We start from the raw sequence: 25,305 nt of genomic DNA, 5'->3' as shown, positions 1-25,305 counted from the left end.
GCGGATGTAGGCTGAAGGTGTTTAGTCTCTTCGAGGGGGTTCCTGACGAGCCTGCGGCAGTGGAGAGACACTGCCGAAAGGTGATAATAGTTTGCTAGTCATGGCCCTTCATCAGTAAAGTAAGCATCTTTGTCCCAAGTGCTCGGTCAGCCCCTAAATACAGCGGCTGCCATTGTCTCTGCTCCCCGCACCTGACTGCCGCTTGCGTTTGCCTGCCTCCGTTTCTTGAGGCGAGATACCTCTGGAGACACGCAAAACAGCCTCCGAGGCTGAACAGGTTAGTAAGGAGGACATTGCTTGGGGCTGTGAATGCGGGTTCTGAGATTGCGGCGGGATTTTGTGACCTGGGTGTGGAAAAGTGTGTGTGTGGGGGGGGGGGCAGAAGCGGGCGCGCCGGGGCGGGAGGGGGGGGGGGATGGTAAAAAGCTATTTACATTTTCACATCAACTCGCGTTCGGGAAGGGAGATGGCTGTAATGGCGTTATCCATTGGGGAGATGGGGTACTTTTCAGAGGAAGCAGGGCTGCCATAGCTGGTGAGGGCAATTGAGGCGCCTTGAGAATCAGGGAGGGAGGTTTCAAATGTGGGGGCATTTAACTCTTGGAATGGAAGACTGTTTCATGTTCTGGTTGTTTATCTGACCTTTAACCACATCTTGCCCACTGTTTTCATTTGATTTGGGGCTAGCAAGCATTCGTGTGGATAGGTGTGCTGCCAAGTTTGCAGCTCACCATGTTTCAGGGCATTAGGGGAGGGGAGAAGATAAACAAAACTGACCTGGTTTCTTTATAGTAGGAAAAAACTCCAAGAATAGGTAGGGCTCTAGAACAATTTCTAGATCTCTGTGCCAGCCTTCCAGATATGCTCTCCATTCCCCCACCTATATTGCAGAATATGATAGGTGTGTGGGGGAGGAGAAAGAATCATAAGAACCTGTAAGAAAATCGAAAACAATCCTTTTCGTTACTTCCCAGCTTCCTGTTACTGTCAGGCGTTACCCTCCCTGCTGACAACAAACACTGTGACCGTGCAGGGATGACTTAGTTGTCTTCATGGAAATTTTCAAGCTTTAAGAGCATAGCAGACGATTGTGGAGATTCCAGGCGGGGTGGGGGTGGGGGTTGCACAAAAGAAAGGGAATCAGAGAACTCTTTGCAGAGCAAGTATCTACATCCAAAAAGGGTTTATACCTTCAATGCTGTCTTCTAAAATAAATTCATTAGTGATGTTCTCCTATTTGCCAATTTCCATTGGTAGGACATATTCATAGGCTTATATAACTGTTGACTGTTTGAATATTTGTAAAACAACCTGACTGGAACCTAGGAAATAATGAAGAGTTTCTCAGGTTGGTGTGACGATAGAGACACAGGGGCCACTGACACTAGAAACTTACATCCTTCGGTTTTGTCAGTTTATCAGTGACCCCTATTTGGTATGTGAATTTCCTTAGGAGTCTTCGTGTACCTTGGAGCTAGATCCAGGATGCAGATCTGTCTTTTCATGCCCTTTGCCTTGTTTTGCTCTAACACCTTGTTGTTATCTAATTTTCAACCAGGGAATTACCAGAATAATCACTGAAGAGGAAAATGGTTGGCCTTAAGGGAGGAGGAGGAGGAACAGATTTGAAGATGAGTAATGTGTAGAGATGAGGACCAGGAAGGGAAAAGCTAGACAAACTTGTTTGAAGAGCTTAGGTTCTGTCCGCTTTGTCTGTATATAGGGTCCACCGGATCGACTACAGGGCCCGTCGCCAGTGGAAGCAAAGCAGAGAGAAAATTACTTCACAGCAGTGCAGGTTAGTATGAATGTGGGGATTCCTTGAGGATGGAATAGGCAAGATTTGGTTGGCTCCATCCCAGGTCAGGAAACAGCCTAGGGATTCTGTAGCCTCTCATGTCCATCCCGCTTTCCTATTCTCCCTGACCTTATTTGTGTCTGGAAAGACGGTTGGCAGCACGTGGAGGTGTAGACAATGGGCGAAATGAAAGGAGGAGTTTGTTAGTTGTCTATTTCTCCCCCATAGAGCACTGAATTTCCATACTTAAATATCGCTCTGTGCTAATCAGCATGAGGAGAAAAAAATTGGAAGAGACTTAAAGCCCCATTTCCTTCCTCCACCCCTAGGTCCAACTTCAGTGCCAGATCTGGTGGCCTTGGAGTGGCTGAAGACCACCACCCTCCACAGGCCTGCGCCCAAGCACAGCTATCCTTTATCTTGAGTGAGCTTCCTCAGCATGCTGTCTATATCATTGGCAGAAACTCTAGTTGGAAAGGGGGCTGACTGACTACCGGACTCTATGTGAAAACACCAACTTGGGGCTGACTTTCAGGCAAAGCTGGGATAAGGGCATATAAGGGCTTTGCTTTTATCTTGAACCATGATTGGCTCTACAGCTAAAGCGAAAGGTAGAGAAGAGTCTGGAGCTTCCGCGAAACCTGGAAGCAAAAGCCTTGCCAATGCTAAAGGAAAAGCCAAGAGTCAGACCAAGAAAGTGGTTGAGACAGAACCAAAAGAAGAATTGGGGAACCAGGCTGAGGCTAGGGGTAAAGCAATGGCCAGGACACAAACAGTGACTCACACTGAGCCTGAGACTGTGACATGGAAAGTGAAAAAAAAGAAAGATAAGACTAGTATTACAGTCAAGGCTCAGACTAACACAGAGCTCCTGAAAGAGCCTGGGTTAGTGCCTCACTCCAAGTCAGATGCCTCACCTATGTCTGTGGTCATTACGGTAACCAAGTCTGAAGTCAAGGTTGACGCTGCTATTGAGGCGTCTGGCAAGTGCTCAGCCAAAGCTAGTGATAAGGGCAATATGAAGCACAAACCTGAGATAAAGAAAGAGACCTGTGTCAAATCTGGGGCTGGTAGCAAAACTAGTATTGTCATTAACACCACTGATGATGATGAAGAATATGTGTGCTCCTGGTTTTGGACTGGAGAAGAGCCTAGTGTAGGGTCCTGGTTCTGGCCTAAAGATGAATACCCTCTTCAAGTTTATCAGCCCCCACCTAAAGTTGAGGAAGAACCTGAACCTGCAGATACATTTGACTTTACTTTAAAAAAAAAAGCAGCAGCATGGGCAAGGGGCAGGTTTATTGTCCTAGTTCCAGTTGAGGAAGGCGAGCGATCTTTACCTCCAGAAGGGAACTGGACTCTGGTTGCGACCTTAATTGAAACTCCTCTGGGTGTTCGACCATTGACCAAGATTCCACCTTTTGAAGGACCTTACTTCCAGACCTTAGCTGAAGTAAAAGAACAAATCCGGGAAAGAGAAAAGTATGAACCCAACCCAAAGACCTGTCGCTGTAAATCGCGTACCTTTAGTTTAGAGCCTGTAGAGTTTGATAAGCTTGTTGCCCTACTTAGGTTAACTAGGGATCCTTTTATTCATGAGATAGCTACAATGATAATGGGCATCAGTCCTGCTTACCCATTTACTCAAGATATCGTTCATGATGTTGGTATTACTGTTATGATTGAAAATTTTGTCAACAATCCAAATGCTAAAAAGTACCCTAGAAATTTAAATGTGAGTGCCAGCACTGATGCTTCTGAGGAAGCAAAAGAGAATGAAGCGCATGTAAATAAAGTTTGTAGGGACATACTCTGTTGTCCTTTGAACTGCTCTGTACAAGTTGAGGAACTAAAACTGTTAGCGAGCCTGAGTATAAAATTTGATTACCACCACGTGATTGTCAATTACGTTCGCTATTTTATCACATTGTTAAGCAAAGGAAGTGTCAAAATCAAATTTCAGATTTTAAGGGTTATTTTATATTTGTCAAAGAATCAAGCCAATATAAGAGAACTGATCAGTGGTGAAGTACTGTCGTCACTGGTTGCTCTCTTTCATAAGAACGAGTCAAAGGCTAATATTCTACATATCATTGATATATTTGAGAATATAAATTTCCAGTTCAAAAAAAGGGCAAAGCTGTTTACCAAGGAAATGTTCACTAAATCTGAACTTATTTCCATATTCCATGAGGCAAAAGAGTTTGATCAGAAACTCAATGATTTAGCAGAGCACAGTGACCCTGATGTGAGAGATAAAGTTATCCGATTAATACTCAAACTCTGAATAGCTGTATATTCTCACAAAACCTTGAGCATTTTTGTCTTTCCAATATAAATCTAATGCATATTATAAGTATAAATTTGATATTTACACTCTCTGTGTTGAGGGAGGCAATTTTATGGATGCTAGTCATCTTGAGAGAGTAAACACTTGTTGGTTTTTATTGTGCTTATCTATAATATAAATTGGTATTTTTGGTATCTGTAATGTAACCCAGTACTGAACCTATTCACCCTAAATAAGCTATATTTCTGTGCGTTACACTGATATGAGTGTATTTTCGTATTCCATTTGCGTGTTTTTAATAAAGTTGCATGCTAAACATGATGAAAACATTGTCCTAGTTCTTCAGTTGAATTGTAGTCAGAGATGAACAATGTAAAGATAGCCATGATCGTGGTCTGTCCATTTACTGATGGGGGTGGCACAAACAAACGGGTTCACAGATTGGAAGATCTTTTCGTTTATACATGTTCAGGGAATAAAATAAATCATTCTGTGACCAAGAAGACAGGACTGTGCTTCTGACTCTCTGGAGGTTGTAGAGTTTCAAGTGAGGGTTTTCTATTCTGACAACTCTGGGGAAGTGGGTGATGGCAGACTTTGGAGGAGGAGAATACGGATGCCTTCATGTTACTTTTGAGTAGCCTTTCACATCTGTTGTCTCACCAGGATGCCTTGAAGTTTTTAATCCCCAAGAGAGTTTCTGCTTCTCAGCCTGTTCAGTTAAATAATGGAGAGTTGTGGGAAGTGCACACATTCACATCGTATCCTTATTAGCACCCTCCCTATCCAGGAATACCAGATTACAACTTCCAACGAGGTTTTTCTATCTCTACAGTCTGGGCCTCAGAGGAGGGCTTGGGATCACCTACAGAAACTGAATATTAATATCCACTCTTCCACTTGCTAGATTTTTGGTTCTCACCCTTGCTTTTGTTTTCTGCCCAATACTTTTGATTTGGTCATTTTTCCCTATTCTTGCTGATTATTAAGGTCAGAGCATGGCTGTGTGTGTGACACAACCACCGGATATCAGAGTCCTTTAGTAGTACATAGTAAGCAATTCATCTCCCCATCGTTACTATCCTTATTTTCAGTTTACTGTTTGAAGCCATGCTGCTTATTCTACCCCAGCCTCCCGTTTATATAATAAAAGCTAGGTTGAGAGCAGAGGGTTGTGGTATAGAACAACAGGTATAGATTGGGATTTGATACTACCTTTGCCTTCCCTACTCCCCAGGCCTTTTGCAGGTCTTTTGCTTTGATTAGTCACAATTTGCTCCCCAACATTGGAAATAATAGAGATTATAATCCCTGGAGGATGTGTGTGTGTGTACACACACAGACACACACACACGAATGTGCCTATGATCTTTCTTTTGACCCTCCTTTTCCAAATTTCATGTATCTAGGTGAGGTCTAAATAAAAAATATCAATATGCCTGAATATATCCTAAATTTTAACAGCTAGTCCTGGTTTAATTTTTATGAAGGTCAGATGTGAACCTCTTTTTCATATTCCTAGGAATAAAAATGAAGGATAATTTCCATCTTTGTGAATTAGGGGGAAAGCAGTGGGTGTTTTTTTCTTGCAATGTGCCACTTTGATTTAGAAGATTTTTGAAGTTCTATGTAACTGTTTTTAATCCACAGATCTCCCCTAGCCTTTAATACCAGCTGTGAGTACTTCTCTCATTGGAGCTCTTCACAGTGCAATCGGACCAAATCCTTTGGAAACATTCTATTTCTCAAATGCCCTGTGGAGCACACACTTAATCAGTTGATGGCCTGGAATTTTCCAGTATCAGCTAAGGAGAAGGGTGAGTTTGGGATATGTGTATATATTGGTGCCAAAGAAAGAAATCAGTCTTCCTGCCCTAGTGGTAATTTTGAGAGTCAAAAACCATCTCTCTAAGTTTCTGACATTTCATCTATTGATGTGCACTTTAGCTGTTCCCACAGTTGGGCTATTATGACCAGTGCTGCAGTGAACATCACAGTACAGGTACCTGTGGGAGTCCCCAGTTTCCTTTGCAAATGCGCTTAGAAGTGGAATTGCTTGGGAACGTGATGATAATTCTGTTTAGCTTTTAAGGAACTGCCAAACTGATTTCCACAATGGAAATAACATTTTGTATTCCTGTCATCAATATCTGATCATTTGAATGTGTCTACATCTTTTAAAATGCTGTTATTTTCCTCTACCATTTAAGTATTCTTTTTAAGAGATACATAAAAACATGAATTGATATTTTAATGGCCTAACCTGCTGTAATGTGTAGTATATGTATAACTTCTGTGCTTTTCAAATATAGTTAAACATATTCATTTCAAGCATTTATCTTTTTTTGCTGCTAAAAACTTTAAAAGTCTTTTCTTCCAGATTTTTTAAATATAGTGCGTTATTGTTATCTGTACTTACCCTACCATATAGGAACATACCAGAACTTCTAGTTCCTAATGAAACTTAGTAACTGTTAATTAGCTTTACCCCATACTCTCTCTAGCTTTTTGTAACAACAATTCTACTCTCAACTTCGAGGTCAACCTTTTCAGATTGCACATATGTGTAAATGATAAGGCATTTGTCTTTCTGTGCCTACTTTATTTTATTTAACATACTGATCCCTAGTTCCAGCACTGTTGTCAGGAATGGCAGAATGGCTTTCGTGACTGAATAATATTATATCCTGTACATGAACCATAACTTTATCCATTCATCAGTTTTTGAATACTTTCGGTTTTTCTTCTATTTCTTGACTATTGTGAATTTCAGTACTGCATTGAGTGTGTGAGTGCAGATGGCTCTTTAGCATGCTAATTTAATTTCCTTTGGAAGTATACCTAATGGTGGAATTCCTAGATCATATGGTAGTTCCGTTTATGTATTTTTAGGATCCTCCATACTGTTTTCTATAGTATGTGTATCAACTTGCATTCTCATGAGCAGAGTAAAATATCTTTTTCTTCACAGTCTCACTGGCATGTCTTATTTTTAATCTTTTTGATAATAGCAATGCTTATTGGTGTCAGGTGGCATCTCTTATTGCTAAAGGTTAGTAGTGTGAAGCATTTTTTCAAGCACCTGTTGTCCACTTTTATGTTTGTTTTCTTTTGGCAAATGCCTATCCAGGCATATTGTTCATTTTTAAATGTGTTTTTTGGAGGATTTTCTGAGTGTTTTGCAGTTCCTAATAAAGTCTGCGTATCAGACCCTTGCCAGATGTATGAACTACCAGTATTTTCACCATTTAGTAGACTGTCTCTGCATTCTGCTTTCCTATATTGTGCAGAAAATTTAGTGAAATGTTACCCCATTTTAATTTTTGCTTTTGCTTCTTTTGCTTTTATGGTCCTTTCTAAAATTTCCTGTCAGTTCCAATGTCTTAAAGCATTTTTTCTACTTTTCTTCTAGTAGTTTCATCATTTTAGGTCATACATAGAGTCCTTTAATATATTCGAAATTGGTCTTTTGTAATTAGTGAGAGATAGTTGATTTTTGTAATTTTCAAGAGATTCTTCTACCTGTGGCCATCAATTTTTCCCAGCATTGTTTTCTACAAAGACGGTTCTTTCTCCATTGTGTGTTCTTAGCAATTTTGTTAGAAAAGAGTTGATTATAGATGTGTAGGCTGTTTCTAGATTCTATTATTTGTAGTTGGTTTGTGTGTCCTTTTTTATATCATATCACACTAATTTTTTTTAAAAAATCACTCTAGCTTTGCAATGTGATTTGAAGGCAGGAAATATAGTTCCTCCTACTTTGTTCTATCTATTTGGCATATATTTGGTTTCTTGGGGGCTTTTGTGGTTCCATTTGAATTTTTTTATTTTTTGCTTGTTTGTTTTTGTTTTTTGAGACAGTGTTTCTCTGTGAAACAGTCCTGGAACTTGCTTTGTAGACCAGGCTGGCCTTGAACTCAAAGAGATCAGCTTGCCTCTGCTGGGATTAAAGGTGTGTGACACCACCTCCCAGCCCATGTGATTTTATTACTACATTTTTTCTGGTTCTGTACAGAGCATTTATAGTATTTTTATAGGAATTAGATCAGATTTGTAAATCACTTTTGCTAGTATATTTTAACAGTGTTGAATTTTCCAATCCATGAACACGGGGTGGCTTCTCATATTTTTATATCCCTTTAATTTCTTTCATCAGTGTTTTATACATCTTACTATAGAGATCTTTTGCATATTTGTTTAATTAATTAATTTATTTATTTTTTGATTTTCGAGACAGGGTTTCTTTTTTTTTGTTTTGTTTTTGTTTTTTCGAGACAGGGTTTCTCTGTGGTTTTGGAGCCTGTCCTGGAACTAGCTCTTGTAGACCAGGCTGGTCTCGAACTCACAGAGATCCGCCTGCCTCTGCCTCCCGAGTGCTGGGATTAAAGGCGTGCGCCACCACCGCCCGGCTTCGAGACAGGGTTTCTCCGTAGCTTTTTTGGTTCCTGTCCTGGAACTAGCTCTTCTAGACCAGGCTGGCCTCGAACTCACAGAGATCCGCCTGCCTCTGCCTCCTGAGTGCTGGGATTAAAGGCGTGTGCCACCACTGCCCGGCTTTTTAAATTTATTTTTAAAATTTTACTTTTATAGATAATATAAATCGAATTGCTTTCTTGGTTTTTATTTCAGGCAATTTCTGCATGCTAATTTTGTATTCTTCAACGTTGCAGAATATACTTGCCCATTCTAATTTTGTTTTGTTTTTGGTGGATATACATGTAACCTCAAAACAGCAACAGTTTGACTTCTTTTTCAGTCCGAATGAATGCTTGTTTGTCTGTCCTTATTGTTCTTGCTAGGATTTCTGGCACTGTACTGAATAAAAGTGGTGAAAGAGAACATCCCTCTCTTTATTATTATTATTATTATTATTATTATTATTATTATTATTATTATTATTATTATTGGTTTTTTTCGAGACAGGGTTTCTCTGTGGTTTTGGAACCTGTCCTGGAACTAGCTCTTGTAGGCCAGGCTGGTCTCGAACTCACAGAGATCCGCCTGCCTCTGCCTCCCGAGTGCTGGGATTAAAGGCGTGCGCCACCACCGCCCGGCGAGAACATCCCTCTCTTGTTCTAGATCTTAGAAAGAAGTCTTTTCAACTTATTTCCTTTGACTTTATTAACTATCATCTTATTATAAAGGTCTTATTATGTTGTAATATATTCCTTCTATTCCCAATTTTTCAGTTCTATTATGAAAGGGTGTTAAATTTTATCAAACATATTTTGCACATGTATGGTTTGCAGTCCTTCATTTCATTGATGTGGTTACTCAGTGCATTGAACCATCTTGCATTTGTTGAATGAATCCCACTTGGTCATAGTAAGTTTAATTTGCTGCTCTTTTCATATGTATTGATCAATCATACATTGGCTTATAGTTTTGCCTGTATGTTACTGTCTGGATAATTCTGATCTCATAGACATGGGTTTAAACTTGTAGAAAGCCTTTGTTTGTAGTAATATGTAGCAGCGGGCTAAGTTCTGGCACCCGGCTGCCCTCACGCGGCTAGCTTTATCCAAAATAATTACACGGAAACTGTATTCTTTTAAACACTGCCTGGCCCATTAGCTCCAGCCTCTTATTGGCTAGCTCTTACATATTGATCTAACCCATTTCTAATATTCTGTGTAGCACCACAAGCTGGCTTACCAGGAAAGATCTTAACCTGCGTCTGTCTGGAGTGGGAGAATCATGGCGACTCACTGGCTCGGCTTCTTTCTCCCAGCATTCTGTTCTGTCTACTCCACCCACCTAAGGATTGGCCTATCAAATGGGCCTAGGCAGTTTCTTTATTAATTAACCAGTGAAAGCAACAGATTAATACAAAACCCACCTCCATCATTTGTTAGCCAGCCGATAACTACAGTGGGTGTTCAGGATCCCAGTGTAGCTCTGAGCCTTTCTCAGGGTAAATTATTAAGCACAAAAGCCATCTTCTGGGTTGACATACTTCATTTAACAAGAACAGTTAGCTAGAAGTAGAACTACAGAAGCCAAAACGCAAGGTTAGTACATTTAAAGACTTTCCTAGAACTATGGCCTTTGATGGAGTAGGTCTTTGTTTTATTTAGCAGGTGGTGCTGTTTATGACCTGAATGGTACTTCCATCATGACGTCAGTCAGTTATGCTATAGTCTGACAGGCCTATTAAGGTCTGGGGCTCTGTTAGTTTCCCCACTAGTGTTATCGAATGACTCAAATTGTGGCCTCATCTTGCTTTAAAGAGGTATGGTTGGTCCCAGCCAAATCTGACAGGCAGAGCACTACCAGCCTGGAAACATGTCTCTATATGGCAGTAGGAATCCGCCATGCTCTCCCGCCTGCCTAAGCCTGATCCCACAGTCTGCCCATGTGGGGAGCGCAGGCATGGTCTCAGAGTACTTTCTTCCCAATCCCGAGTAGGCACACAAACATCCAGTGTCATAAAAGCCATTGAAATGGTTTAAGGCCGGAGTTTGCACTGGTGGCACAGCCCCAGGAAGCCGTGTTTTAAAATGACCACGGCTTTTTTTCTGCCGCTATTGCTGAAACGGGAAATCTCTCTACGGCACATCCTAGCAAACAGCAAAAAGCTGTGTTAAACTCTGTTTTTTCTGTGTTTAAAATTAAGCTCTCTCAGGTTTTACACGGATCCAATTTACCACTTTGGGATCCACTCTGTGTAGGAGGGTCTCTATCTATCTGTTGTTTCATTGGTTGATTAATAAAGAAAACTGCTTGGCCTGATAGGTCATAACATAGGTAGGTGTGGAAGACAGAACAGAATGCTGGGAGGAAGAAGGCAGTGAGACACATGCTATAGTTCTCCTCTCCAAGATGGATGCAGGTTAAGATCCTTCCCGGTAAGCCTCCACCTCGTGGTGCTGGACAGATTATTAGAAATGAGTTAATCAAGATGTGAGAGTTAGCCAGTAAGAGGCTAGAGCTAATGGGCCAAGCAGTGTTTAAATGAATATAATTTGTGTGTTGTTATTTCGGGTGTAAAGCTAGCCGTGCAGGAGCTGGGTGGTGGGAAGCCGCCCGCAGCTCCTCACTGCAGTTCTCTTTGGTGCTGGTCTCTCATTCAGACCCTTCCTGGGTACACACTCTGTGTTTTGATTTACTTGGACAAAAACCTGACATTTTGAACCATGCTGTGCAGTCTAGGTATAACATACCTTGGTCTGAGTAACACAGAAAGTTTTGTGGACCCCAGATGAGTATCCTGGTGAAGTTCAGTTCCCAGAGTCCTGCCAGCTTTTTCTGGGGTAATGATCTTTCCTTCTGATGTCCTCCACGAACCTGTAGGTTTGAGCTGTCCATTTTTCTTTGTTTACATTCTCTATTTCCTATTGATTATTGTAGGAGCCTGCTCTAAGAAAGTCAGTTAGGTATACTGGATTGGGTGTGATGAAATGTCAGATGAAAGAAACTGAGACAGAAAACACAGGATAGAATCAGGAGGTCTGTTTGATGATGTCAAAGCAGCCAAAGAACCCAGAGTTTATTTCAGAACTTGCTTTTTTACAGAGTAAGGGCAGAAGGCAGAACAAAGAGCAGTCCAGTCAGCTAACCTCCTCCCTGCACTGTCCTTGGGAGAAAGCATAAGCAGGTTCATGTTGCTCCTGTGAATTCTGCTAGCAGCAAGCAGTTTCTTTTTTCTACTTCTTAATAGATAATGGGTTCTTTTCCCATGGGCAAAATGCTCTTTCCCATGGACTTAATCAGAACTTTCTCACAGTCCTCAAGGATGCAGGAAGAGCAGGCACGCTTGAACTCAAATGACTTTTAAGTCAGAATTGACTCCAGATGGAAACTGAGTCACATGTGGGCTCCCACAGGTTATACCATGGAATCTCCAGCAACATCAGGTTAGGGTATGTCCTCAAAATATCAATAGGGCCCACTGGTCTTAGGGCCATTTGTGAGGAAGCCAGGACAGTGGTCAAGTTCTTGCCTCAGGGTAGTCATTTTTTTTTTTTTTTTTGGATTTTTCGAGACGGGGTTTCTCCATAGTTTTTTGGTTCCTGTCCTGGAACTAGCTCTTGCAGACCAGGCAGGCCTCGAACTCACAGAGATCCGCCTGCCTCTGCCTCCCAAGTGCTGGGATTAAAGGCGTGCGCCACCACCGCCCGGCGGGGTAGTCATTTTTTATGTTCTCAGAGTGGACAGGGGAGGGTAGCAATTTTAGGGGAAGCCAAATAGACTTTAGAAGGGCCATTTTTGTTCTGTTTTTTTATGTCCCTTCTCTCAGTAGTGAGAAGCCCACTTTCTCTGTCAGTCACACCGTGGACATGCTCAGTAGTAGAAGCATGGCAACTCTCCATTTATATGTCGGTGAACTTTCCTTTTCCCCATCTGAGAGCCTGGGTCAGATCAATCAGTTCTGCTCTCTGAGCTGAGGAACCTGACCGGGGACCAGATCGTTTTAAGTTAAAGTAACTACTGCAACTCCCAGATACCTGATTTCATCTTTCATCTTATGAGTCATGGATGAGCACGTGCAGGTCATCACCAGGCAAGAGGGCAGCAGAATTGATGGTGGCAAATTTGTCAAGGAGGACTGGAGTGTGAGCCAGGAGTAGATTCTGATTCTGGGTCAAATAGGCATTAGACGGCCAACATTGGTGTTCCTCAGAGGAGGGCTTCAACCTTGTCTTGGGGTACTGTGGGTATAAAATACTGATCTAGACTTGCTTGCTTTCATTAGACTAGCAGTAGCACCATGCTGTAGGAGTTCCTTCTGTTTGTGTATTGCTTTGTGGCATAGGGACAATACTTCTTCATCATAAAGAGCTTGGACCCGTGGATCAGCATATGCTCCTACGCAAAGAATTTGATCCTGGGAAACCTTCACACCTTTTGCTCTTCCTTGATGTTCCATATGTTTGGATTCTTCTCTGAAATAAATTCCAAACATCAAGGAAGGGCCATCATCCAATACCGCTGACAGTAACCAAGAGAAATCATGGGGGGTAGCTCTGACATTAGCAGCCCAATCATTTCCTTAACAAATGCAGAGTGCAAGCCATAAGTAATGATGACTTGCTTAATTTCTTTTAGATCATTCATTGCTATTGGCGTCCATCTACTTTCTTTGGCTCCTTTTGAGGCTTTAGAAGTTGATGCTTTGTCAGAGTAAATTACAGGTTATGATGCTAAAACCCTGGGTAAACCAGTTCTGACAGCCGGTGGTGAGGTTGTACTCTATCCTTGTGATTTCTTATCCTGTTCACTAGCTCCAATCATTTCCTTGATCATTTCAAATCTTTTTATCATTGTCTCTCCTAAAGCCTGAATCTCCTCACCTGTTTATATTTCTAGTGATTTCCCTAAAGTATCAATTTTCTGGTCCCCATTCTGTACTTGTGATTCCAAGGTTTCCCTTCAAAGATAACATCTCTTCCTTGACTTGGATAGTGTATAGATTGCCATCCTGGAGGTACATTCTGTCTGTTACCTTATCAAAGCATTGTGATAACTTCTGAACATCAAATTCAACAGTATGAACCCTTTCAGGTAACTTCCTGGTAGCATTAGAAATGGAGTCAATTTTGCCTATCATGGTATCCACTTGTTCAGATAATCTCTGATTTTCGATTATATTAATCCTGTCAACTAGTGCCATATTCTTCCTTAATGATATAATATGGAGAAGGAAACTGAAACCTAATAACCAGTAAATTGAGGTACCTCCATAGTCACATAGGCCTCGTGTAATGCTTTCCATTGTGGTAGTGAAAAATGCAGCAGAAGTCCCATCAGAAACGAAATCTGCCATTTTACCTGTTAACCAGCAGATGGTGCTGTTTCTTAGTCATGACTAGAATCAATACAATGGTGACAGGACAGGTCCTGTGTTAAAATCCACTTTGGTGCTTGTTAAAAAACTGGGGAAAAATGAGTCACTCAAGACATTAGATGTAATCAAATCAATTCCATACTTGGAGTAAGTAAACCCAGAGTCCAGGCGCAGAGAACAGAAGCCCAGAAGCCGCAAACCAGCCCGCTGTCCAGCAACAAAGGGGTTGGTAAACACTGCAGCTGCCTGTGCTTCGGCTGCTGCTTAAGTGCTCCATTAAGTGCTCCATTGTGGCGGTGATTTTGAGGGGATTAGGGCAGTGAATCGGCTCGGCAATCTGCCCAAGATGTGTGGGGTATAATTCCACCTGGACACTTAAAAAAATCTCACATTCGCTCAGAACTGAGAGATAGACAGTTTTTTATTTAGGAGGAAAACTTACAAACCAGGATTCTGTGTTTGAACAGCGGATAGAGATGAGATCCAAAACAATCCAAAGGAGCCAAACGGGAAGCAGGGGTACGAGAGAAGGAGCTGGACGCGCTTCCACATCCGGGTAAAAAGTCTCTGAGGCTACTAGCTGTAAACCTTTCCACAGCTGCACCGCACCTCTTAGACAGGTGGGCTGTCCTGTGGCTACAGGGTTCAATCGTTTGAACAGGTATATCACAGGGTATTTCCATGACCCCAAAGTTTAAGTTAAAAAAACCTTTTTGGTGCTGGACAATGGTGGTACATGCCTTTACTACCAGCACTTGGGAGGCAGAGGTGGGTGGACCTCTGAATTCAAGGCTAGTGTGTCTGGTCTACAGAGTGAGTTCCAAGACAGCCAGGGCTACATAGAGAAGCCCTGTCTTGAACACCTCCTCCCCAAAAGCTTTTTGTAATCTCTCTCTTTCTCTTTCTTTCTCTCTGTCTCTCTCTCTCTCTGTCTCTCTGTCTTTCTCTCTCTCTCTTTTACAGGCAAACAGATAAAAAGGTTTTTGAGATAACAGGAAGTGCTAGGGATGGAGCTAAAGTCAGCTGTTTTGAAATCCTGAAATTTCTTGTGTTTAGTCTCAGTCCAGATTAGGGGCTCTCCCTTTATGCTGGTGTATAGAAGGCTTACTATTCCTACAAACTCCATTATCCCGATGCAGCAAGACCCAGCTGTATCTAGGACCTCTCAAACTTGTCTCTTAATCTTTGTAGTTGGGATCTGAAGGAAGACAGCAATCTTAGTCTTGAGACAGACTCTTTTTGCCTCTTCTCAGCTGAATGTCTAGATAGGTAGCCTCTGATGTACAAAGTTGAGCTATCTTAAGCAGTATTCTGTAGCCCAAGGTCTATAACTCTTGCAACAGTCCCTCAGTGGCCCTTTGATAATTTATTTTACTTTTAGAAGGTAGGAGGAGGTCATTTACATATCTTAAGAGTATGGTCCTTGTCGTGGCATTTCATTTTTATTTTAATAAATAAAGCTTGCCTGAAGATCAGAAAGTAAAACAGCCCCACTGCTCAGCCTTACAGACCAGGTAGTGGTAACATACACCTTTAATCCCAGTAGCCACACTAGTTGCCATAGAAACAGGGCAGTGCATGCCTTTAATCCCAATGGTGCACACCTTTAATCCCATCCCTAGAGAGAATTATAAAACGGGAGAAAACAGCTCTCAATCTCAGTCTCATTCTGAGATTCCCGGAGGCAGGATTGCCATTTCGGATTGAGGTAGAGGTAAGAGCCAGTGACTGGTTGCTTTGCTTTTCTGGTCTTCAGGTTGAACCCCAATATCTGCCTCTGAGTTTTTATTAATCATGCATCAGGTCCTTAGAAACCCCTGATGGAAGGGAAGGAAGTGAACATTTATTGTCTTTAAGTCCTTGGGACAAGGGGCAATGAAGTTCAGGTACAATGCCCACTGTAACCTCCATCTGGGTCTGTTCATTTAAAAGTATATATGAGTTAACTGATCTCCAACAATGGGAAGCTGAAGAATGCATCTTTCAGGTCCAAGACATTGTATACCTGTTTCTCTCGAGGACTCAAACTCATGAAAATCAGAGGTCCCAGGCAGGAGAGGTGCGACTATCAGGACATCAGGATGCCTGTCTCTCCAAACCAGGCAATATAGACTGCAATTTCCTTTTTTGTTTCCAGAATCATTGGGTATTCTTTAATCTGGATGGAGGTAGCTGAACTGGTTAGTTGAGCAATTACAGGAACTTGGTATTGACCAGTCTTAGAAGATTGGTTTCTGCCCATACTTTGTTGTATTCTGAGAGATCGTTTTGTTTTTGTTTTTTGTTTTTGTTTGTTTTTTGAGACAGGGTTTCTCTGTGTAACTTTGGAGCCTGTCCTGGATCTCACTCTGTAGACTGCCTCCTGAGTGTTTGGATTAAAGGCATACACCACCACTGCCCAGCTCTGAGAGATAGTTAAACTGTATCTTTTGATTGGAGAGAGAACTTTCAGCTAGGAGATACTGTTCTTTTCTGGTTTTCATGATTCCATCTTGCAAGGGTATACATGTCTACAAATTGGTTCATTTACTCTAGATTATCAAATTTGTTGGCATGTATTCCTAATTTTAATGATCCATTGTACTTTTGTGGTGTGAGTTGTATTGCTTTTCCTTCTTATTGTATTTGAATGCTCTCTTCCTTAGTCTACCTAAGGTTTGGTTCATTTTGTTTTCTTTTTCTTTTCTTTTTTGTATACAGTGTTCCTTCTTCATGTATGCCTGCATGCCAGAAGAGGGCACCAGATCTCATTATAGATGATTATAGTTTCTGGGAATTGAACTCAGGATGTCTGGAAAAGTTGCCAGTGCTTCCAACTGCTAATACTAATTGTGCTTTCTTGTGCTAATTTGGGGTTTGATTTATTATTTTTCATATAATTAAAGTGAATGGTGAGTTGTTTACTTGCATTCTTTCTGATTTTTTAATAGATTTTTCTCTATTTTATTGGCTTTGGTTACTACAGCCTTTATTGAGGTTTCTGTTGGTGATAAGCCCCACTAAACCTTTCAGGATTCAGAAGAATTGCTATAGCAGTTGAAAACCTGACTAATAAGGTCTGAGGGTAAACAAAATAAATTAGCTCATATGAGTCTTTTTATCATGTCCCATTTATTCTTTCTGTGCTCTCTTGATGTTTCCCTTTCAGTGTTCTTCCTCAGTGTTCTTTTTTTACAGACATAGTTAGCAATTCTACAGATAATAACAATGGTACAATGGTACCAAGCATGCATTTCATTCTTTTTCTTTTTCTTTTTCTTTTTCTTTTTTTTTTTTTTTTTTTAGAAAGGGTTTCCCTGTGTAACAGTCCTAGTTGTCCTGGAACTAGCTCTTGTAGACCAGACTGGCCTTGAACTCACAGGGATTCACCTGCCTCTGCCTCTGCCTCTGGAGTGCTGGGATTAAAGGCATGCCCTACCATGGCCCAGCCCAAGCATGCATTTCTTAGGGCTAACAGGATGGATAAAAGACTGACAAGGTAGGTGCCTTATGTCTTAGAAGGGGCATAACTGTGAAGCTCCCTGGCAGATACCAGGAGGATTAGAATGGAGCTTGACACCCCCTTCTCCCGAGCTAAGCATCAGGCTACTGTGTCCGCTGGCACCCAGATGAGATAGACTTTCTTTCTCTAGGGTTGGCTTAGTTATCCAAGCTTTTTTTCCTGTATATTTTAAGGGTAAAGGTACAAACAATTAATTTCCTACACTAAGACCTTGTGTCAAGTGAAAGGTAAAAGTAAGTACAGAATATTAATACTTGTTAGGCCAGTACGTTATACTCTCTTGAGTTCGCTGTCTGAGAATTCAGGGTCTCCTAGACCTGTTTATTAGTAAGAACAGACATATTATTGCTCCTGCTCAGTGCCCCCTTTCTTTGTGAAAGTCCTGTCAATAAGGATGATTGTGGGGAACTAGCTTTATTTAGATTTGACTATGGGAACAAAGGTTTGGCTGAGTGAGTGCTTTACACCAGGGCCCCACAGTGTGAGAGAAGGCCATCCAGTTGCCCGTACAGGAAAAAGTGATCTCAACGAATGATTTGTACACTGCTGGGATACTTCAGGCTGAATCCCAGTATAGAAGGAAGAAGAGTCATGGCTTCCCAAGATTCCTACAGAATTGATAGTGATTGTCTAAAGGTCAGGTGTTCCCAAAGCTTTACAAATCAGGTTCTTCACTACTCCTGTGAGTTTTTATAGTGATCTCGCAGCTGTACATTTACTGTATAATGTTTGTGGTTCACAGCAAGCCCTCCCTCTTAATACTGCTTTTTCTATATCTCATAGACATCCTTGTCTTCATTTTTGTTTCAAGAAGTATTTTTTTTTGTTTTGTTGTTTGAGACAGGGTTTTTCCGTGTAGCCCTGGCTGTTCTAGTACTTGCTCTGTAGACCAGGCTGGCCTCGAACTCACAGAGATTTACCTGCCTCTGCCTTCCAAGTGCTGGGATTAAAGGCATGGTCCACCACCACCCAGCTTTAAGAAGTATTTTAATTTCTTTCTTGAAATCTTCTTTGACCTCCTGTTGTTCAGGTTGTATTTTGAAATTTCCATATATGTATATAGTTTCTAAAATTTTTTCTTGTCAATGATTTCTAATCTCAGGTGTAGCACAATTAATAAAAACCCAGAGACAGAAATTGGAGTTCAATCTGAAAGTCAGAAAGGCAAAATAGCCTCTATCTCAGTCCAAAATGATGATCCTGCTTCTAGAAGTCTCAGAATGTGATTGAGAATGAGAGTTGTCTCTTCCCATTTTATAATCCTCTCTAGGATTATAGGGATTAAAGGCATGCACCTCTACTGCCAGGTTTCTATGGTAACTACGGTATCTACTGGGATTAAAGGTGTGTGTCACCACTGCCTTGTCTGTAAAGCTGACCAGTGTGACTGTTTTATTCTTTGATCTTTACTTATTAAAATACAAATGAAAAATCACTACACTTGGGAGTGAACTCAGGGTATTACTATCATTAGGCCAGTAGTCTACCACTAAGCCATATGTGTGTGGTTTTTTGTTTGTTTTTCAACGCTTATTTTATATTCATGACTGTAATGGTTGTGTTGATCCTAGAGGATGACATTTCCTAGTCCTTTACCTTATCTTCTGTTTCGTAACTACTAATTGATGCATCTTCCAAATTGTTCCCTAAGCTTTAGAAGGTATAGTGCAAACGTTTTATGTAGTGCTGAGCCCTCAACTGTCACTTATTCTGCAAAGAGAAGCTTTTGAGAGTATTTTTTACTATAGATATAAATATTACATATTTAGAAGGCAATTTGATTCTATATCAATTTAATTAATTAAGAGTAATGAGTTCATACCTTTGACATATGACTGCCTCAGGTAGGGGTTGTTAATTGAACTTAGCTTAACAGTCATAGATTCCCTCCTATAGAGTAAGCCTCAAATCCAATCATAAGAAATCATAGTGTTTTATGCATGCCCATGTTTTCTTTATGGTCATTATATTTTTTTCTGTCCAGTTGAAGAAATTTCTGTAGCATTTCATGTATAGTGGTCTGATGGAAATATATTTTCTCAACTTTTGTTTGTCTGGACATACCTTTAATCTCTCATTTCAAAGGGTAGCTTAGCCAGACTAATATTCCTGGTTGACAGTTGTTGACAGTTTTTTTAGTACTATAAAAAAAATCTGTTGGTGGGAGCTTATGAGATGGCTCAGTGGTTAAGAGTACTGGCTGATCTTCCAGAGGTCCTGAGTTCAATTCCTAGCAACCACGTGGCTGCTTACAATTATTTAAGATGAGATTTGATGCCTTCTTCTGTCATGCAGGTGTGCATGCAGGCAGAGTATTCATCCATAAAAAATAAAAATAAAAATCTGTCATCATCATCTGCTTATAGGTGTGGTTTCCTAAAGTGTAGTGCTGGACAAATTGGCACACCTATGTTTATTTTGTCTTCAGCTAAGAATCTTTAAGTTTCACTTGTAGAGGCTTGATTTTAAGATGTGTTTGAATGATTAATAGAGTTAAATTTGAATAGTAGCCTTTGGCCTTTCTGTAATTGGGTGTTATATCCTTCTATATAGGTTTGGGAAGTTTCTTTGAATAAGTCTATACCCATTTATCATCTGAAGACCTCCTTGAATCTCACTATTCCAAATAAATGGCTTTTAAAAATACCTTATCATTCCATCATTCCAGCATCGTTTTTATTTCTCTGTGTAGCACAAATGAATAATAAAAACACAGAGACACATATTAGGGTCAACCTGAAGATCACAAAAGCAAAGCAACCAAGCCACTAGAGAACTCTTACTTCTATGAAATCTTCAGACTGAAAGACAGCGAGTTCTTTTCCCATCCTGCCTTATATTCCTCTCTAATGCTGGGATTAAAGGTGTGTACCACCACTGCCTGGCCCCTATGGCTGACTAGTGTGGCTGTTTTACTATCTGATCTTCAGGCAAGTTTTATTTATTAAAATGCAAATGAAATATCACCACATCTCTTCATTTATCTTCTCTGGCTTTTTATTCCAACTCCTTTTCATTTAAATAGTATGTCTTCAAGCTCCGCTAATTCTTCCTTCTGTTTAAGATGTACTGCTATTGATGCCTTATTTCTGTTTTTTAATTTCTTTAACTGTATTTTGTACCTCAAGAATTTCTCTTTGCCAATTCTCAATTGCTTCCATCTCTTAAGTTTTTATGGAATATTGACATGTTTCTGTGTTATTTTTCTTCCTGTCATTGAGTTTCCTTAAAACAGCTCTTTTGAATTCTCTATCCGAGATTTTGTACATATTGTTTGTTTGCTCTGTGGTTGGTTTTGACAACGTATGTGTAGCCATTAAGTGAGGTCACAGTTTTCTGAAAGTTCTTTTTTTCCAAGTTTTAAAAAACCTGCACTTGCTTGTGCACATGCACAAATATACACACCGCACCACACAAACTATAAGTTAGCATGTGTGTTATAGGAAAAGTATATAAAAGACAGAAGAAATTCATCTCCAGTCACAATCAGTTCAGCCAAGCACATCCTTGTTAGCATATGATGATATTTGCACATTAAAAGATTAGGTGTTTACTTTCATCTTCATAACCTGGCTTTATTTATGTCTTTCGTAGCTATCCTAAGTAGATTGTTTTATTTTCTCTGAGCTTGTAGTTACTTCCACTGGTTCAGCATGTTATTGAGCCCCAGTGTGTTTTCTCTTTTCACACTAAAGGGTGTTCCACGCTCAAATTTGTCCAAAATCTGCAGTTGTGGGGTTGTTTTGAATGAACTGGTGAGTGCCTTAGATTAGCACTCTGTCCCCACAAAGCTCTATTAGGAGCCAGGGTAGACCCAGTTGGCTTGTTTGCCATCATTGCCCTGTGTTCAAACACGGTGGGATTCTGCCCTGATTAGCGCATAATTACCCTGCACGTAGCGTCCCTATCAAACTACAGTGACTTGACACCCAGCTCCCTTTTAGTCTCCTCATGGGAAAATTACTTTCTCCCTGTTGTGCTGTCTGGGGCTATGGAAGGAATGCAATTGGCAGTCCCATGGCCACCAGTGTCTTATTGCTTGGTTTCACCCACAGTTCACAGGGCAATCAGACCTACACAGCATAGGAATAGGACTCATATCCATGCTGTTGTACGGGTTTGCTTATTGCTGAGGCAAACTGGTCCTTGAATACTATAATCAGCCAGAGGTTATGTTTGTCAGAGTAGAAATACAATTGGTGGGTCACAAGTGTAGCACATATTCTAATTGTTCTTTTTTTGTTTTTTGAGACAGGGTTTTTCTGTAGCTTTGGACCCTTTCCTGGAACTAGCTCTTCTAGATCAGGCTGGCCTCGAACTCACAGAGATCCAACTGCCTCTGCCTCCTAAGTGCTGGGATTAGAGGTGTGTGCTACCACTGCCTGGCCCTTGTTCTTAATAATAAAAACTGAGGGTCAGCTATCAGGGGATAAAAGCTGAAGGACCAGAGAAGCAGAACAGCCAGCCACTAGGGAGACCTTTTACCTCTACCAATGCTCAGACCAAAAGGGTGATCCTGTCTTCTGACTGCCTCTTCAGACTGTTTCAGACTGCATCCTTGGACTGTAGCTGTCTTCACTAAACCTCAGACTGAATCCTTAGTTGCTGTCTCCTTCCTCCTTATATTCCACTCTCCACTCAGCCATATAACTCCTGTCTCCACCTCCTTAGTGCTGGGATTAATGGTGTGGGATCCCAAATGCTGGGATCACCTTTGTTTGAGCCACCACTGCCTGGCTCTGTTTTTCTTTTAGATTGGATCATTTTCGTGTAGTCCAGAGTAGCTTTGAACTAACAGAGATCCGTCTGACTCTGTCACCTGAGTCATGGAATTAAAGGTATGTGCCACCACTGCCTGGCCCCTACTGGTTTAGTTCTATTCTCTGATCTTCATGCAAGCTTTATTTGTTAAAACACAAACAAAATATCACCACATACAAGTCTCTATCTAACACCAGGTTGGATATAGGACCTCTGGCTTATGAATGCTGATTGTAAGGATTTGTCCTTTACTGGGAAAAAGTTCCCATTGCTGTCACCCAAGGTTAGAGGAAGGGTGGTGGAAATGTTTTCTTGGTTGCCTAGGCTGATGCTAAGCTGCGATACACTCCAGTCTCACAGCTGTAAGACCTGCACAGTCTCAGGTATGTACTCCAGGCCCGTGCTGTGGTTGTCTTTAGTGTAGGATGAAGTCCAAGTCTGTTCTACCTGAGCGTAAAGAACTCTATCTGATGGCCAAGTATTCCTAGAGGCTCCATATGTGCATGCATGCCTGTGGGGGGTGGTCTTTGGGATGTACCTTGTGCATGGTCTCTCTGTTGTGAGCTCAGTATTGGACTCCAAGGCAAAGATGTGTCCTCATTTTTCTAACATATTCTATAGAGAATAGAGTATTGCTTAGTCAGCTATCCAGTGTTGGCAGACAAATATTGGGAGCCAGGCTGTCTCTTATACACCTGGCTAAAGAGAGTCCAGAAACTCAGTCTAAAAGTACTGGCTTGATCACAAGGCTATGGGTCTCTGTCTGTCCTCTTGAAATCATGCTCATGAGTCTGGTTTTGGGATTCAAGTTTAAGGCCTGGATGTAATTCCCTCTCTTATCACAAATTATGAGCGCTCTCTCTCTCTCTCTCTCTCTCTCTCTCTCTCTCTCTCTTTCCTCCCTCTCTCCCTCTCCTATCCCTCTCTCTCTCCTTCTCTCTCCTTCTTTCCCTCCCTCTCTCCCTCTCTCTCCTCTCTCCCTTTCCCCCTCACGTTCTCCCTCTTCCTCCATCCCTCCCTCCTTCCCTCCCTCATACACACGCACACACACACTCTGTGTTTATTCTATATTCTTCATTAGTTCTCTTATTATTATACTAAAATTGCACTATGGTCTCTCAATTGGCTTCCTTTGCTTTTGTAAGAAGTTTGTGAATAGCAGTCCCATTTGTTTGGCTGGGGGGCGGAAATCATATTAGATCACTTGAGGGTCTTACAGCCACCTTGCTCTGCATCCTTCAATTTATTTTTTATAACCATCTCCTTCTCTATGTTGTAGAATCTTACTGTGGTTCTGATTTGAATTTAACTATTAATGATGTTGAACACCTTTGCATGTATAATGACTATATTCATATAAAGCTTTTTGTAAGAAATCTTTTTGGTTTTTTTTTTTTTTTTTGAGATAGGGATGCCTTATACTCAGGGATGGCTTTGAATTCAGTGTGAAGCTAGGGTGACTTTGAATTTCTGTTTCTCCTGCCATCACTTCCCAGCTGCCAAGATCACAGACATGAACTACTATCCCCTGATTTAGATTCTCTGTTCATTTTTAGAAGTGGATTTTTGTCTTTGTTGTTACATTGTAGGAGTTTTTTCTATACCCTAGATATAAGCCCTGCATACCACAGTACAATCACAGATGAAGGTCAAAGGACATCTTGGTCAGTTCTCTCCTACTGTGTATGTCCTAGGGATCAAAGTCAGGCCATCACCTTTACCCACTGGGCCATTTCTCAGCTCCCTAAAGGTTTCAGTGTGAATGAGTTAAATTGACTTATATTTTCAATCAATCATTGGTATCATATCTAAGAATTTATTGCCAAATCTAAGTCACAAGGTTTTACATCTATATTTTATTTTAAAATTTTATAGTTTGATAATATATATTTCACTTACTGATCCATATTGAGTTAAGTTTTATAGGTTGTATTGAAAGAGATATATGACTTCTTTTTTTTTGTATTTGGAAATCTACTTACCCTTCAATAGTATGTTAAACAGGCTATTCTTTCTTCCTTGAATGGATTTGAAACCCTGACCGAACTAACTAACCATAGACATAGATGTTTGTTTCTGGATTATGAAAATTTCCCCATTTGTCTCTATCCTTAATGCCAATATTAAATGTTTAGTTACCATAAAGTTATAGTAATGCTTTTTGTTTGGTTTTTGTTGTATTGTTTTTTTAAGACAGAGTTTCATGTAGCTCAGATCATTGTCAAACTTGATATGTAGCTTAGGTCCCCTTTGAACTATTGATCACCTGTATCTACAAACATGCACTATTTATAGTAAGTAAAGGAATATGTTCTACTTTTGCTCTGTTGCTTCAAGAATGTTTTTATTATTTTGAGTAAGTTTTGTGTAAAGTTTAATGGTCTGCTTTTTAAAAACATTTATCTTGCACAGGTCTTATACAAGCTGCACAATTGCTGTGAGTTCATATGTGCAAGATCAAGCCAGACAAAATCCAAGCATGGAAAGGGGAAGTGGGCCTGAAGTCCCATCACTAGCTGAAGAGTTGTTGGTAATTGATAACTTCTGGGAGAGGAAGAATTTCCTTTAGTGGTGTGGTACCTGATACATGACCACCCTCTGGATGGCTACACACCCAAGAATATATAGGCAGCAGAAACTGGACTTCACATGTTTTTAAAAAATGGGGACATGAAATTTGGTGGGTATGGGATTGGGAGGGGGTAGATCTGGGAGGAGTTAGGAGGGATGAATATGATTAAAATGTAATATGTAAAATTCTCAAAAAGATAACATTAAAGAAAAATAGCATTTATTTGTCAATTTCTTTTTTAAGAATATAATTGTTTGTTAAAAATAGATTCTTCTCTCATACAGTGCATTCCCGATTGCAGTTTCTCTCTCCCCACTCCTCCAAGCTCCTTTCCATATCCCTTTTCTCCTAGATCCACTCCCCCTCTATTTCCCTTCAGAAAAAAGCAGGCCTCCAAGAGACAACAACCAAATATGACAAAACAGGAATATTAAGACAAAGCAATAGCTCTCCTCTCAAGGCTGGATAAGGCAACCCAATAGGAGAAAAAGAGTGCCAAGAGCAGGCAAAAGACTCAGAGACACACCCGCTACCACTGTTAGAAGTTCCAAAAAACCACCAAGCTAACAGCTTTAATATATAGACACAGGACCTG

The 25,305-nt window shown here is 40.7% G+C and overlaps 1 protein-coding gene across 4 annotated transcripts; it reads left to right on the top strand.

Moving 5' to 3' along the window:
• Armcx5 (armadillo repeat containing X-linked 5) lies at positions 1-24,818 on the top strand. Of its 4 annotated transcripts, XR_009056496.1 has the most exons (5): positions 1-277; positions 1,724-1,798; positions 5,739-5,905; positions 22,132-22,215; positions 24,551-24,818. XR_009056496.1 is itself a non-coding variant. In XM_057760456.1 (3 exons), exon 3 carries the CDS (start codon positions 2,382-2,384, stop codon positions 4,083-4,085), a length of 1,704 nt encoding a protein of 567 aa, XP_057616439.1. In that variant the 5' UTR covers positions 1-277; positions 1,724-1,798; positions 2,128-2,381; the 3' UTR covers positions 4,086-4,551. The 4 variants fall into 4 exon arrangements, 1 of the variants encoding a protein (XP_057616439.1); XR_009056495.1 differs by lacking the exon at positions 22,132-22,215; XR_009056497.1 differs by lacking the exons at positions 22,132-22,215; positions 24,551-24,818 and adding an exon at positions 14,343-14,427.
• The last annotated feature ends 487 nt before the right edge of the window (positions 24,819-25,305 follow it).

Source organism: Chionomys nivalis, chromosome X (assembly GCF_950005125.1).
Source record: "Chionomys nivalis chromosome X, mChiNiv1.1, whole genome shotgun sequence".
Taxonomy (NCBI): Eukaryota; Metazoa; Chordata; class Mammalia; order Rodentia; family Cricetidae; genus Chionomys; species Chionomys nivalis.
This window is presented reverse-complemented; position numbering and strand designations above follow the sequence as displayed.

Excerpts from the sequence above, each read along its gene's own strand:
- Armcx5 (XM_057760456.1), top strand. The coding sequence starts at position 2,382 with ATGATTGGCTCTACAGCTAAAGCGAAAGGTAGAGAAGAGTCTGGAGCT.